General features: G+C 42.4%; 1 protein-coding gene across 4 annotated transcripts in view; it reads left to right on the forward strand.

Annotated features, from left to right (window-relative positions):
• LOC135324877 (E3 ubiquitin-protein ligase NEDD4-like) overlaps positions 1-16,775 on the forward strand; it is a 197,431-nt gene that overhangs the window by 24,058 nt on the left and 156,598 nt on the right. For 2 of the 4 annotated variants that reach the window (XM_064501904.1, XM_064501906.1), the window contains exons 1-2: positions 4,174-4,309; positions 15,542-15,615. In XM_064501904.1, the coding sequence (XP_064357974.1) occupies positions 4,256-4,309; positions 15,542-15,615 (128 nt within the window). In that variant the 5' untranslated portion in view covers positions 4,174-4,255. Of the gene's footprint in view, positions 1-4,172; positions 4,310-15,541; positions 15,616-16,775 lie in introns of those variants that run through there. The other 2 variants (XM_064501902.1, XM_064501903.1) reach the window with 2 other exon arrangements.

Below are 16,775 nucleotides of genomic sequence, written 5' to 3' on the forward strand. Positions count from 1 at the left end.
CTGCCTCCTGCACGGGCTGGGAGGCCGGTCGGGTGTGCGCTAGCTCGTCCCAGCCCCGGCCCTGGCGCGGCTGCGAGACAATGGGGCTCCGGCCTGGGAACGCTTTCCAGGACTGCTTAATTTGCAGGTAAAGGCACAGGCATTGTAATGTGAAGAGTTATCACCAGCTGAAGGATTGCTCGTAGGTGAGCATGTGCCTGCTCCTAACCTGAAGATATGAAATAAAACAGCAATATTGAAATCGTATTTATAACATTACAGCTGTCGTGGATAGCAGGGACCAAGAGCGTATGAGTCAGGTGATGGGTGGTGGCTGTGTCAGCAGCGCTAACTGATCACCTGTGGTCATGCAGGGCAACTCAAAGCCCCCTTCCCATCCTCCTCCTTGCTCTGCCCACCCTGCCAGCAAGGTAAAAGTTGAAAACAAAGTTTCAGCACTGAAGCCTATCTTCATAAGTATTCAAATGCTGATTTGCTTCATTTATCTCAAATGTTATCAGATTTAGTATCAGGGAAATACCTTTGAAACCTCTCCACACAACTCAAAGGCAAGTGCTTGTGCTTGTGGTGGTGGCGGAGGTGATTGTTTTTTACTTTGGGAAAGTTTACTTTGCTTCTGGACATACGTTGTTTTATGTGAAGTGCTACTATTAAGAAAGAACCAAAACATATCCTAGGGAATATGGTAAACTTTAAAAAAAAAACAACAACAACAACAAAAAAACAGATTTCTGTCTGGTTTGAGAATGACAGTAGCAGAAAAATCAGATAAAATATTTTTTTTTCCTGCTTTTAGTACTCATTTGTGTGTGGTCCATTTCACTGTTTTCTCAGTCAGTTTCTCATATTTGTTGACATGTTATAATTAATAGCAGTGGTGAAGAATATTTTTGAAAGTCTACAAGATGTTTGCAAGGGTATATGAAGCCAGTTTAATTTTTGGTTATGTATTAAACTCTTACCACTTTTTGACAGTTGCTGTTCTGCAAGTCAGATTGGTTTTATCTGGTTGAGGCATGGTTGCAAGTAATAAATGTTCTGCTCATTAGATTTTGTGATCAGTTAAGAGGATTGCATTAAGTGCACTTAATTTTTCACTTTAAAATTGTTCAAATTTCAAGGGGCTGTTGGATTTCAGTTTACCAACTGAAGATGTTCAGGGTATTTAGTATTAAACAGATCTTGAAACGGTGTCAGATGTTGGTTTAGTGAAGGTGATGCCTAATCATTGATGCCTAATCACCAGTTGAAAGCATGTCTTGTGCATCCTTCTGTGAGTTCTTACTGCAGGCTCTTAATTGGGAATTCAGGCTGTTCTTTGTTATTGGGCAAAGTTGTTGGACAGTCACTGAGGACTTTTTTGTATTTCTCTTGACTAATCTGTTTTGAAGTAGCACTCTCTTCTGTGTGCTGGAAAGTGATAGATCTGACCGGACATTCACCCAAAGATAATAAACATTTGAAATTAAATCAGCTGGCCTTGTTTCTTTCTCCATGGTTGGCAAAGCTTTCATGAGTGTCAGAGACGCTGTAATGATCATCCAGCTTGTGAAAACACCATTCCATTATATGGTAGTTCATATTTGAAGGACTGTTTTTGCGCCCCAGACAGTTTGATATATATTTATATAACTTGAAGTTTACTTAGTCAGCTGAGGAGGGGAGAGGGTAACCTCTGGCAGAGTTAAAAGGCAGGAAGAAAGCTAGTGGATAGCTTATATTGGTTTTTTGGTGGTTTTTTTTTTTTTCTTTACTGGCACAGCCAGATCTGGAAGATGACATCTGTGCATAGCCTGCGTGCGACTGCTGCTTAGTGTAAGAGTTATGTTGTGCAGAAAATGTGTTGGTTATGTGAATTCTTTTTGTGAGTGGTATAAATAGATCTAAATGTTAAATAAGGAAAATCAGGTCCTGTACCGCAGTGCAGCAACTCCATTGATTTAAAATTCTTCTGCATTCTTCCAGGTATTTTTGAAGATCACAGGTGACCTGATTTAACATGCTTGCTAAAGTTCCTCAGGTATATCTAGCTGTATGGAGTTGAACAGACTTTTTTAATAAAAAACACATCACAATTCACCTGGAATACTTATTTAAAAAAAATACAGTAAAAATAGCTTGTAAGCAGATTTTTGTGAGCTCAGTGCTTTGTGATCTGAACTTGTTTCTCTGTGGTGTTGCTCCTGTTATATTGGACTAGGAGTTTTGTTTCCTGACTTTGTCACTGATTTGCGTACCTTTGTTCTTGTTACGCTAATCTTAACCTGTGTATCTTTAACTTAAATTTTGTCTGCTGTCTGCCTGTGTATAAAGCAGGCCTCATGATACTACCCTCTAAGATGAACTCGTGCCCTTCTGAAGCTTTGCATGGTGCTCCCCCCCCCCGCCCCCAAATGTGTCAGTCTAATCAAGGAAAACATGAAAATCTTACCTGTTCCTAAAAGTCCTAAGTCTTAAGAGTAGGACTTAAATCATTACTGTAAACCATTTAATATTTTTGCAAGTCCATTGCGTTTCTGAAAGCTTGCAGCTGCAGGCTCGAACTTGCAGAAGTGGTGGCACGTTGGGTTCAAGCAGTTGGACTGACAGCTACCATATAGGCTTGTTTCTGTTAAACCGGCTTTGTATAGGCTTACGATGCCTGAACTTCTCCAAACTCTGCTGTCCTTTTAACACTGACTGATGGATGTTGTTTGAATCAGTTAGTATGCTAGTTTTGGTACTTGTTCTATTTAATAAGATATTCAGTAAAATGCAATTTTATAATTGAGTAGCATTGAGGGATAATCAGTCTTTTAAGTCTACCCAGGAGCGTTCTTTGGTTACACCTTAAAAATGCTTTATACAACCGTCCTGTGAGCTTAAGCCCCTCTTCCTTTCTGCCAGCTCTTCAGCCTTGTCTGAGGAAAGCACATGCTGCTAAAAGCAGCCGCCTCTTCCTTCGGAGGCAGCGCAGAGCTGACTGGTATTCCCCTTGTTCTGCAGCTAGAAGGAACAGGCCCCTGAACGCAGGGCGTTGTCGTGTGGAGATGAAAAGAAGTCAAGTCTTGCTCAGCACCATAATCCCGGTTTTCTCAGGATTTGGGCTCGTCTGGTGTTGTGCCTTCTTGCTGCGCAGGAGCTCCCCCAGTCAGTCTGCTGACTCTCCGAGCAGTTGCGGTGCTGGCTCTTTGCAGGCTGACCTGTTCAGGTAGCCAGGAGGACCTTTCTAGTTCCATCTGCATAGCACTCGCTCCCTCCTCCAGAACCCTCTGGGTTCAGTTTCGATTTGTGCCTTAGACAAAATATGTTTATCTGTTTTGTTAACACACGTTGCACAAGGTAGCGTGCTTAAGAGTGTTGTAGGTGAAAGAGGAGAATTTGTTTCAGTCTCAGGCCTTTGAAGGTAAACAGTGATCTGTAAATAAAAAGGAGAAAGAACTGAGCTAGGCTCCCAGGTTGGTCAGAATGAAGCTACCTAAAATGCAGTTTTAATTTCCATGCTTGAGCCAAATAAATAGCTGATTATAACCTAGTCACCTTTACTCCAGAACATAGAGATTTGGGTTCATGTCTGTAATGCCTGTCTTTGCTTTCACTGTTTGGTTGCAAAAATGCCACTCTTAAATCTCAAAGATTATTAAGATAGCACAAGAGTCTCACTGAGACTTACTGTGTACTGTTGCTGTAGGCTTCAGAAAATAACTTTTTAACTGACATCCCCAGAGGTGTCTGCACAAGTTGAGCTGTTCTCTCTGAACCATCATGCCTGTTTTCTCTCCATCTTTTCAGAAAGAAAAACAACTGTTTTGCTCTAGCCGTATGTATTATTTGGAGGTAATGACATGTAGCAGCATTGTATGTTAACTGACTTCTTTTAGTGGCTTGTAGCCTTTCATCCATACTGTTGTGTGTTTGCTTGTTTCTTTAAATGCACGCAGAGACTTTAATTTGAAAATGGAGTGTTTGTAGGCTGTGTTCTTCGGTCGGCGGAGCCGCCGTCCGTGGGACAGAGGCGGGGAGGGAGGAATGCAGCCCCCTCGGCAGCCCGGGAGCATTCCTGGGCTCAGGTAGGAGGGATTGGGCAATGACGCAGCAGGAGCGAGCACTCGGTATCACCTCACCTGAGCACTTTTCAGGCATGAACGGCTGGTTTCAGCTTGTTGCTCTTGTTTTTTTTGAGTCATCGTACATTTGTGTATTTTCAGCATGAGAACATTTCAATCTTTGTTGGCTTCCTCTATGGCACAAACAGCTGGCTTTACATACATATAGTATGATAAAAGTGGGACTTGTTCCCCAGAACAGAACTGCGCAGCCCGCCTCCTCGGTAAGGTGTGCATGTCCCTTTGGTTCCCTTTAGCTGGTTTGGTGTTAGGTTGTTTGGTGTGTGTTAGAACAGGAGATAAGCTGACTCTGCTCTTCCATGTGAAGTGTTGATGTGGAATAGCTTGTTAGAATGCATGTCTTCTCACTTGGCTATTGGTTTAGTCCACCAATAAATCAAAGTAGAAAAACGAGCTTGACTTCTTTTTTTGTCATCTAACTTTTCTTCTGCATATTCAATTGCTAGAAGATTTAGAAGTATCATAACATTATTAGTCTTGCTATAGAAATTATTCCTGTGTTTTTTCAAGTAGATGGGAAATGTTCCATTTTGTTTTGGAAGTGCAGATCCTAGCTGACAACTTCTCATAATATTATGGAGAATTAAAGAGCAATTTGTTTGGGTGGTTGTCTATTTTTATGATGTCCAGCACACCAGGGTGGTTTTTTCTTTTTCTTCATTCAGGCCAAAAGATAGTGTCAAGAGTTTAAACATTAAGTCATTAAGTTATGTATTTGTGGGTCTCTTCATTGTTTTGCAACCCTTCCAGTATAATAAAATAAAGACATCATGCGCTCGGTGGCTGAGCGGCCGATGGTCACGAAGTCTCTGGTGGGCGGGTAACTTTCCAGTGTTACCTGGCTGCTTTCATTCCCTTCAGTGGAAACTTACCTCGCTGCCTCTTATCTTGGTTTGAAATCAAACGAGTTTGTATAAGAAAAAAACCCTTAAACTGTGGTTCATGTTGAGCTTTCTTCAGGTGAAATACTAGATTGCTGTCCTTTCACCTCGTTGCCATGGTAATGGCAATTTATTGCCTCCGAGTCAAACTTCCGCATACTGGGTGCTACTGTTCAGAGCACTCCTGGGTCGCTTTGCTGCTCACTTCTTAGTGCTTAGAAATGCTGTCTCTCCTTATATAGGAGTCTGTTACTGAAGAAACTGAAGTGCTTGGTAAGTTTGGCTTTCATTAACTGTTTAAAGACTGTGTGATTATATTTCAGTGAATTTTAGTTGTCGCCAGCCGTTAATGCGACTGTCTAATTCTGCTGTGTCTGAAGTAAGTGTAATGAAGGCTGACTGGGGTTTGCATACTGCTGGGAAATATGCACTGTATTGCAATGATTCTTGGCATGTTTGCCAAGGAAAGTTGTCCATCTTGAGATATTTGACCTATAGTCGATTCTATATACCTTTCATATGGTAATAGAACACGTTAAGTGCTTAATCGAGTGTGTCAGCTTCTCTGGTCTGCACTGCATCTGCTCGCGTACTGGGCTGTTGATCCAAACTTCGCGCCTTTCGGACTTGCCTGCTCATTAAAAGAGCTGAGCTTCTGCTTTCCTACTCTCATCGAATGCTCTTCTCTTAATGCGTGTCCTGAATGCATCATAGAAATCCCTGTCCTATGGACACAAATAGGAAGTTGACATCTACGGTTTTCCTTCTTATATTAGAAAATGATGTATTGCTGTGAACTGATCTTGATACGTATTTAGAAGATACCAAGGTGTGTTCCAAACTTTACTCAGGTCGGGTTGTATAGTGCAGCCGTTTCCCGCTGGCTGATGCGGGCTGTGCTCCCCCCAGAGCCCCCCGTGGAGGGGAGCCGCTGGGGAGGGGCAGTGCGTGCCCCCAGCTGCACGGGCTGCAGCCGTGTGTTCTGCCCGTGTGCTTTCCCCGGTGTCTCCTTAACGCCTCCCAGCTCCAGCAGTGCTTTATTAATCCAAGAGCAGGAGGTGGTGGTTTTTTCTTTTATTTCTTTTTCTTCTTTATGTGAGTGTTTTAATAATAGGTATTTGAAATGACTTTTCAGAGCACCTGAAGAAAGTTAGTCTTGTTCACTTAAAAACAAAAATGTGAATCATCCACATAAATATGGCTTGTAAATCTGTAAACCCATCCATATTCTCTTATCTGTTTGTTGATGTGACCTGGAGTTCGTGCTTGTTTGTTCCTTGTCAGCGAAGCTTTAGCTGTTCGGCTGGCTTTGGGTTTCACTTGGCTGGCTTGATACCGCCTTGGCCAGCTGTGTCTCCGTAAAATGGCAGCGTGAATTACTGATATAAGAAAAAGCCCATGATCTGTGGAAAGGTTGTCCTTTAGCAAAAAGCTATATAACCTCTGCCACTTTCTAAGGGAGCAAGAATACATAAACTTCTTGTTAATCATTGGACAAAGCAGAAGTAAATATTGATGTGGCTAATGACAGAATTCAACATTGATATCTAACCAGGCACTTCATGGCATCCCCGCTGCAGTCGGCTGGCAGGCTGAGGTGAGATGGGAGAGGAAGGAAAGTATGTGCGTAAATGGCTTGGGCAAGCAGGGCTTCAGAAACGTTAGCGTTGTGCTGTCGAACTGCTAGCAACAAGCCAGCAACAGCAATCCCCGAGTGTGTATAGAAATGTGGGATTACAGAAACAGCGTTACAGAACTTTTGTTAGTCAAAATAGTCAAAACAACCTGGTCTCTTAATTCCAATACCTGTTCCATGTTGGAGTTAAACCAAGCAAGAGGAGCGATGTAGCTTCAGTGTCAGGTCTCGCTGTGTGCTGGCAGTGCTTTCGGAGTGCAGTCGAGGCAGCACGCTTCGCTGCTCGCAGACCGCCCGGGGAGCGGCTGTGCCGGGCGCTTTTGGGAGACCCTCCCAGGCGCAGTGCTGTAAGGGCAAGAAAGATTTGAAATGATAGGAAAATTCTTCTGTGGGGTGGGATTACCCTCTCATCTCTTATCTCTGTGTGTGTGTGTGTGGTTTCTTTTTGTTTTTTGGGTTTTTTTTTAGTAGAATTAGAAAATGGTCTTTTTAAATGGTGGATTTTACCAGCATACAAGTTTATTCTGGAATAAATATATTAATGTTAATGAAGCACTCTTCTTAAGATGAACTTTATGGTGGAGAAGGGAATAAAGTTAAGAAATAAACCTTATTTTGGACAAGGCACAGCTTAGGAAAACAGTACACTTACGTTGTTGGTAAAATTGTTATGCGTATGTTAGAATGCCTCTTTCAGTGGCTTGATCAGTGGAGTCACTAGTGGATTGTAATTGTTATCAAAGTATTATTTAATAGCTGATCTTTGACTGTCATTCAGTGATTATTCATCTGTCCATATTTTATAGAAATGGAAAGCAACTCCATATATAGCTAAAATAAAGTTCAGATCATTGGTAATGTAAGAAGAGGGGGTAAGCTGGGTAAATGTGTGTGCTATAAGTAGATGCTCCCTTCATACAATATTGCATTTAGGAGACAACTGAAACCTTTGTCTTTCTAAAACTAGTGCAATTTTTTGTCTTTCTGATATTCGCCTCTAAAGAAAAACTGCAAAACTCTTAAGACTCTAGCATGTGCATCTTAGCTGTATAAATACGTATATTTGACAAATTCGTGGAGGTATTAATCCTCTGGAAGACATGAGAGAGCAAATGTATTTCTGAATCTTTTAATGATTAAAAAAATACCACAAATTATGTTTTGATAGAAGTAAAGAATCTGGGGGAGAGGAGTATTTCTCTTTGATAAATATTTTCAACCGTGAGAAGAAACAGAAGAGTGCTTTTTATATATCCACTTATCAAGAACACTAAGTCATTTAAAGGTGGGTACAGTAGAAAAGTTGCTGCTCTTATTCACTGTCAGGATTGCAGCATGTCAATCATCTAGGCACCCGTTCTCTGTGATTACTAAATCTGTGTATAAAATGAAGAGGAAGGGATCTAGGTCAAAAGCTCCCATCAGTGGCACTGGGGAAACGGGGACAGGAAGACGGATCTCGTTGCCTTCAGACACCCGCATCAGCGTCTCAGCACAGATGCTGTCAGGACCGGTATGACCCTGCAGCCAGCGTAGCAGTTGCTTCCTGCTGCCGTGGAGAGTGGAGCTGTGAAAACGTGCAGCACTGGATAAAGTGGCCCTGGAAGGCCAGGTGTTAATTTGCCGTGGGGAGATAGGGTGGTCCAGTGGGGCCCTGTGCACCCCGGGCTGGGTGGCGAGTGACCACCTCTTCCCACGTGTCACTGACTCGGGGACACTAGGTAGAGCTGCTGGAGCCAGAAAATGGAAGTGTGTGTTCGATGACTGATTAATTATGAAAGTCTTTCAGTTAAAATATTTACCTGCCAATAAACTTTTTTCCGCTGGATTTGTATGTCAGTGATGTTGTCTAGACAGTTTAACGTCTTTCTGCACAGTAGCTTATTCCATTCATGTTGTACCTCAAGCTGTTTAGCTTTAAAGAACTCTTGTGATTACAGCAGCTGTAATTACTGTGATGCTTGAGGGAGAGCACAGATTGTGGTTAAGCTGTAGCACTGCTGTAGCAGGGCCTCATTTCCCACGTCTGGTTACTGGTTTGATCAATCTCCAATCAGTGCACAAAGCAAGCGTAGAAGTTTGTGGTGAAACCTGATCAGGGAACCTTGTTTTTGTGGTTTGCGTTTCCAGTTCCCTGATCCAGGCTCCCATGGAGCCGCACTGGTGAACAGCAAGGAGGCAGGAAAGAATGGTCGAGGGCGGGGGAAAGCTAGGGGACGGCCCCCTTGAATGGCAGTGTCGTTGGGCAGCACATGCATGTGCGTAAGTGCAGAGAGTGTTTCCCTGGTAAAGCTGCTCAGTGTCCAGCAGTCAGCAACCTAAGAACTTTCTAATGCAGAAACTTTATTAAGACCATCCATCTCAATGTCATCTGCCTTATCCAGTTTTGTACCCACTTTTTTTTTTTTAGCTACCAGAACTTCCAGTGATGGTGTGGAAGTTAGCTGAATTCAAATAGAAAATGTCTTCCTTTTCCTTATTTAAACCTCTTATTTCATGGTATAGATGTTCTCAGAGCCTTGTATAATGTGTTTACCTTTTCCAAATTGTTTGTGACTTTATGCACTTCTTTTGTATCTTCTTTCAGCTGTCTGCTGCTTAGGTTGAAGAGTGTGGATCTATGTTGTAAAGAAGTTTTTCGATAAGTCTGATCATTCTTAGCAAGTTAAGATTTATGGGTAGAATCAATAGAGTTTACATTTGCAAGTGGTGTAATAAAATTGGTCTAATAGTTGGAAAAGATAGACAAGCTTTTACAATCTAGGACACTAACAGTATCCTTCAACCTCATTGCACACAGTCTCCCACGCATAGGATCCCGACCAGAACCGTAACTCCACAGCAGGTGTATCACTTCCCCATACTCCTCCAAATTAGCATCCTCATCCCCTTCTCTACTTCAATCTGGGATTTTCCCGGGATTGAATACTAAATACAGTCAGCCCAGTGTTTTCAGGGTGTATCAGATTCTATGCTTGCATGCACATGTGTACACATACGTACTTCTAAGTACTAGTGGACTTTACTGCTCTGGATATGTGCTGTCTTGTGCTGGATATGTCTTGTGCTGTTCAGAGGCATCAACCATGCTGCAGAGCACGAGCAAACAGGAGGCATTAGCTCTACTGACAGCATGAATTGGTCTTGGTTTACAAATGCCTGATTCTGGAGTGAGAACCTTTGGCCCTTTTTGATACGGAGGCTGTGTCCAGTTGACACAGAACCCCAGCTAAAACATTCTTTGTGCTTCTATGTGAGAACTTCCCTATCCTGGAAATCCAGGTATTAGGAGTAAAAATAACAGCAAGTCAGCTTTTTCCAAGCTCAGTTAAATGTTCTTGGGTGTTGTAGGCATAAATCTCAAATTTCTAGGCTTGGTTCTGCATATATTTGTTTGCATGGAAGTACTGGCTTTTAAGCAGCTACCTCCATCTACCCTTCATCTTGGGCTGCCCATTTCTTTCTCCCCTTATCTTTAGTTTTGTTGGCATGCGGTCTGTGGGCTGCATTGGCTCGAGGTATTGACCTAGGTACAAAACAAGGGGGCGAGGCAGGTTGGAGGGGAGCAGTTTAAGTTGGCACTTTCCGCTGAAAGAAATGTATGTGTAAACATGGCCTTAATCTCAACAAGCATAAGTACTACTTACCTAAAGATTAGCTCAGGCTCAGCGCTGAGAAGGGATCCCTTTAATTTGGCATTTGGATCCTGGGTCTCCTGACTCAGAAACTTTCCATGCTAAGTGATCTTGTCCTGACTGCTGTCTGTCATTGTGTCCTGGGTTTACAAGAAAAAAAACAAACCAAATTCTAAATTTTCTTTTATTGAACAGTCTTTTCAAGAAGGGAGGGTAGAATCCTGCGTCAGGTAGTTGATACTCTCTGTTTAAAGTCTCTCTTTGTGCCTAGCCAAGCAATCCTTTATCTGATTTTTGATGGACAGTGAGGTGAGATTACCTCTCTATTGCTGCAAAAATTTAACTGCTTCCTCTACCTGGGGACAGCATACACAGAAGTAGATGGACAAATTGAGGCACAAGGAGGAAACATAAGAATATAAAAATGTATTTTTTTCCTACCCTTGAGTCATGCTGTTCCCCCCAGGTAGCACTCCCAGCTGAGGAAGTGGAAGGTCAGGGGAGTACAAATTTGAGGTGTCTGCCTATGCACAGCCTGGGAATCTGGGAGCTGCTGCTGGTATCTGCTAGTATCGGTGGTGATATTTGAGCAAGCTTAGTTTGAAGTTTCTCCCAGTTACATGAACTGAAATATTCTTTTAATGAACTTTCTGGTATATGTGCGCCCTTGAATGCGCCTGTGTTGTTACACTGTGTTTGAGAAGGCTTTTAAGACAAACTGAGAGAGATAAGGTCTATGCATTACAAGAGGATTACGTTGCAGACAAGCTATCTGAGCAGCTATTTGTATGATTCAAAGTACTATGTATTAAGTGGCATGCTCTTGCAAGAGTTATGTAGCTTTTGGTTGTCCATAATTGGTAAATTTTAAAAATAGATCCTGATCTAAGACAGGTAAATGTTTAAGAAATACTTTGGTCTGTGCTGCTAACTGTTAATGTTAGAAGGCCTTATTAAATTCTGCAGCAGCTAATGGTGAAAATCCTACCATATCTGGAGGTGAAGCAGATTTTCCCATTTTTATCTTGCTAAGAGTTGCCAAATGTGGTAGCCTGGTACAGGCGAGGCTGCCGTGGCTCCGTGTCCCCAGGTGCAAGGCTGAGCATGTGTTCCTGTTAGGTGCGCGCACGCACACCAGCACAGACAGAAAACACAGCACTCGACACAAACAGCACCAGCGGCCTCATTCTGTTCCCCTCTCTAGCTAACTAGGATTAAAGCCTGTTAGTGGAAAATATGTACATGTATATGCATATACACAATATGGATCCCTGTAGTCTTGGACAGTCTGTCTGTCCAGTAGCTGCCCCTGAGTCCCCAGTCTCCCAGCTGCATCGCTCACACGCATGTGTAAACAGGTCTCTTCCAGTTGGTCCGGGCCTACGGCCCTGCTCGTAGCTGGCTCTCAGACCCTGCAGTGTGTCTGGGAGCTGGCTGGGACACGCTGGCCCCTGCAGTAGCCACCTCTCAGACCCCCGGTCTCTTGGGGGTGCAGACTTGGCTCCCAAGCCTCTTATCCTGGCTCATCTGGCTTGTTACTTGCTAGCAGTGGCATACGGGCACACATACCCACACAGTAAGCACTTGCTGTGGTTGCTGGCACCACAGATGCTCGGGCCCCTGTGACCCATGGCCCCTTCTCCAGCTGCTGTCAGCTGGGCCCCCATGCACACCCCACGCACATAATAAGCCTCTCACCCGGGAGAACAGAAATGCAGTTTATTGAGAAGCCAGGACGAGACCGTGGAGATCGTGTGCAAGGCACGGCCAGACAATCTTACTGACCAGCAACCTGTTACATGCCTTTATCTGCTTCTCCCTCTGTTTTCCCTTGCTTGTTCCTCACCAAACCACCTTAATTCCTTGCTTTCCCCACCTTTGGTCCTCCCTCTGAACACTCCGTAAGTCTCGCGTGATCCCCAAGTGCCGTTCCTGGCATCCTGCAATGAGCGGCACAGCCCTGGGCAGGGGCTCCGCAGCCTGTGAGTGACGGGGGGAGAGCCTCTCCTGTCGAGTTCCCCGGTGCTGCTGCTGCTGCCGCCCCAGGAGCGTGGGCTGGCGGCTCTCCTGCCACAGCCCTGCCAGCTGCCAGGTCGGGGCTCTGGTTGCCCTCGGGGGGGTTACGGGGGCTGCTCTGCGCACCGTCAGTCCTCGGCTCCTTTGTGTGTACCGAGACCCGCTCTCAGTCGTGTAACCTAATGTGTGTGAGTTTTGAGCTTCCAGATATTTTTATTTCCTGAATAGTGTCTCAGTTTGTTTGAAAAAAATTGGGATGCAATCTTGGAAAACAAGTGTTATTTAAAACATTTAAGTCTTTCATCATCCTCCCATCAAATAAATGTATACATATAAACAAAGTTATTTTGAACCCAGAAGTGTATTGAAATGACATGAAACTTTATGGGCAGCTCTGAAATTTTCTTTTAATGCTTCAGCGGGAAGGGTGGTCAAAACTGAGTTTTTGTCATGAAGACCTTTTATTTGGAATTCTTTGCTTTAACTTTCGGAAAAAAATATTTTGTATTTGTATCCAGCTCTAAGCAGGATGTCTCTCACGGGAGAAATGCACCTTGCATTAGATGTCCAAGTTAATCTGTCAGTCATCTCCACTGAGCAGAGTGTGGAGCTGAATGGACCTGACACAAACTGCAGTAGGATCTGTTCTGCTTCAGAAAGGAAAGTGACAGAAGCTGTGAGGAAACCGTGCAGCTGTCACTTCCCATTTTCCCGTGGAAATACTGGAGTTGGGGCTGAAGGACCCCTTTTGAATGGGAAGTGGTCTACTTTGCTTGTAAATTGTTCATTGTGGTTCCTCCTGGAAGGATTTTTAATGTTGTAAGGTGTCAGGAGAGCTTGTATTTTATTAATCTGAATGTCTTATATCTGTCCTTAAATTCTGAGCACGGAGCGATGCTGTGGTGTGCACTGAAACGTTCTGGCACGTACGCCACCGTTCAAAACCTTGTTCCTTGAATGCACTGGGTGTTATCACCAAAGTGTCTTACTGACTGAAGGAGAATTTTTGAGTGTAGTTGCAACACCCTTGCCTTGTTAATTTAAGTGTTTTAATTTATTTTGTTGTTTTAATGTTACATATATTTTAACAAATAGTTGCAAAAGTATTGTTACTTTGTACTTCATTGCTTGCAGACCAGGAGTACCAGGTCTGAAACCTGGTCTGAAGGGATGTTCAGCAGGGGCTGTGAACGTGGGGGCAGGGAGGGAACCTCTGGAGGAGGTAGCTGTTTGACTAGAGTAGCTCTGGTATCCAACCTCACCCGTAATATCACTAAATCATTTTCTGGGTTAGTGTCGAGATGTGTATTTTAGAGTATGAAGTGAGCCTTGACTAAGGCTTTTGAGGTTCTGTTCAGATAGTCTGGAATATCATCTCTTGGGTCTTGAAGAATGTGAATTTGGGGGATTGGCCAGTATTTGGACTTCCTGTGATGATTGTTGTTGTTTTTGGTTCAGTTAATATATAGAGGTGTGTTTAATGCAGAGATAAGATGCCACTCCAACAAAAAGGACAAATATGTGTTGATTTTGGACTTTATGGGAGGACTTCTGAGTAGCGTTCAGAACATAGTTCACATTAAAAATCCCTTGTTCTGTCCCTCTCCTTTGTATTGTGACTTCCTGTCCTTCAGTTCTCCTTCAAAAGGTCAGGATTGTCTGCATTTTTGGCATTTTTTTCCATCTTGCTTTCTCTTCATAAAGAAATTTTCTTGACCCTCCTAATCTGCAAATTTGTTGACTTTTGTCTAGAAAAGTTATTGACTTTTGTCACTCTTGAAGATTGAGCATATGCTATAATGCCTCAAGGAAAAGTGTTGATATTACCAGGTTGAAAAAAGTTAAATACACATAAAACAAAACAACCCCCCCCCCCCACTGGCATTCACTTCAACATCTGTCAACATGGCTCTGTTACTTTCTTCTCCACATATATTGGTATATTGTCCACCAGAGGTGGACAACTTTGTGCCTTTTTGGTAAGGAGTCCTGTTTTCAAATTGAGAAAACTTCTTTGTACAGTGAAATTGCTGCTGGAAAGAATATGAACAAACAGACTTTTGGAAAAGATGTAAATGCTCAAGGTTTTTTTGTTTGTTTTAATGCAACACAGTCATGAACAGGATGTTAGGATGAACCTCTCTTTGCAGACAGGTTGGATAAGACCAGCCACCCTTGTATTTCTCTCTCTGAAGTATTCTGCTTCTGACTCCTTCCAGAGCAATGGCATTAGGCTGGGCAGACACTGGTTTGCTTCTGGGGTGTTTCTGACCTTCCTAATAATCTCAGAAAATCTTAGAGCTGGCAAATCTGTATCTCTCTGTTAGCTGTATAAAGCAGATGAGAGTGTGTGTGTAGCATGGTCGTGCCAGGATAAACCTGTGGGAAAACGTTACTGTTTTCTGAACAAGCTGCAAGGAATGGATTCTCAGACAACAGGAATCGAATCTTGCATTTTCGGAAGGGATATTAGAAGAGAAAAGGGTATAACTGACAAAGGTGACTGTAAAATCTGTTTTTATAGGACACTTCAAATTTAATTTTGGTGGTGTCTTTGTTTAAGAAAAAAATAGTCAAATGGGATAAAAAGAAAATACTGTTGATACCAGTGTTCCTCAGGAGCTAAACGTAACAAAGTGATAAACTGCTAGAGCAGGTTGCTGTCCTGCTAATATGCATCTTTGAAAGTTGTTTTTGAGCTCTGTATATATCAGGATGGCAAGACAGGTTTAAACAATTGAATTTTGGATTTTGAAATTAAGTTTTTTTTTTATCTTGTACCTTTTTTAAACCCTTGACACCTCTAATCGAGACAAATATCATGAATATTTTACCTTGTGTTTGAAGAGAGAGCTTTATAGTCTAAGCAGAATAAATTTCTGTGGAGTATGCATTAAATGAACTAGATTTCTGAGGATCCCTTAGGATTTCAAATGGCCTTATTCAGCAGATTGTCTTTTATTACTATTATTATATTATTCTGTTATAGTGTTATTACTGTTATGTTATTACTATTACCCTGTTTTTGTTTAACTCTTACCAGCTTTGGCTGGTGAGGTTGGATGCTTTTCAAGTTTGCATTCGGGCTATTCTTTAACAGATTAGATGTACACCTCTTGGTTAGATTTTGAAAGGAAAAACCTCCTAGGAAAGACTGCTACTATCTAAAAGCTGAGAGTTCATTCACAGTGTAACCTCTTGTAAAGTGGTGATCTTGAAAATCAATTACTGAATAAACATTAAACCTGTCTTCTTTTTTATTAACAGGAGGAGTCTCGTATCCTCAGGGTAAAGGTGGTTTCTGGCATTGATCTAGCAAAAAAAGACATCTTCGGAGCCAGGTAGGTGTTCTGCATTGAGTATTTTATGCTTTTAAACACAATAAACACAAATTAGAAGGACACTATAATTGGTTGTAAACATAATGAGAGATCCTATTCCGTGATTACAACCAATGCAAATTATGGGATGTTTGTTGGCAAGAAAGCCATTAATCACACTAATGACTGTACATGCCCTCTGGAATATCCTCTCTTCCACCACAGGAAACAGTTCCTTAGTTCATCTTCTGCCCTAGTTCTGTCAATGTGTAAGGAAGCACTCAAACTTTGGCAGGTTTTGATAATGTTTACAATTGCCCCTAGCTGTCTCCCCGTATGACCCCCATGATGTAAGAAAGACCAAAAGCCAGCAGCACCCTCTCTCTCAATTTGAGAAAGCCTCACGCTCTGCTGGTTTTCAGTACCAAAGTCTGACTTGATAGCCAGACTGAATTTTCTTGGACTCTTAGACATATCTGGATACCACTGCTGCAGTTCCTAATAGTACATTTTAGATAGAAAGACAATAAAAGCATTTTATCTTTATTTAGCTTATGCTATTAGAAGTCTACTGCAAGAAAGAGTTTGGCATGAATTGTGCTTTTTTGCTTTGGCTGTGGCAAGTCCAGGTTTTGCTTTCGATTGAGCCTTGAAACCACCTGTGTTAAACCAAGATCTGAGAGGAAAAAGAGCCTTCCAGAGAGCCCAGGGCAGACTGGCTGGGGTTGTCTCCCTGCTCGTGTGTGCATTGAAAGATGGAGCAAAGGATTCCTAGTTTGCACTGGTCTTTGAGCCAGAATAACTATTGCCAAATGAGAAAACTGGTTTTAAGTGGTCAAGTGGAAACGTATAGACACAGTCACTTTGTTTGTTCTCCAAAGTCTTTTGTTTTGAAAGAATTAGTCACAGGTGTAAAATGCACCTATTAAAAAAGGAGGTGGAATAGCTTTCTTCCAAGCCTAGGCTTGTTGTGTAAATAGCGATTTAAAGTATCAGATCATTCTAAGGTAGTAAGTGAGGGAGAAACTGGTTCTGAAGTCAAAACTGATGGAGAAAACATTCTTTTTTTCTGAAGGCTAACTCCAAGTTTGACATTCTCTGCTGATCTCAGTCCTAAGTATGAGGAGATTCTTTACTAAAAATGCCCCAAACTATGTAGAAGTATCACTTTGAAGTTAGTG

The sequence above is a fragment of the Dromaius novaehollandiae genome, chromosome Z, assembly GCF_036370855.1.
Source record: "Dromaius novaehollandiae isolate bDroNov1 chromosome Z, bDroNov1.hap1, whole genome shotgun sequence".
Classification (NCBI taxonomy): Eukaryota; Metazoa; Chordata; class Aves; order Casuariiformes; family Dromaiidae; genus Dromaius; species Dromaius novaehollandiae.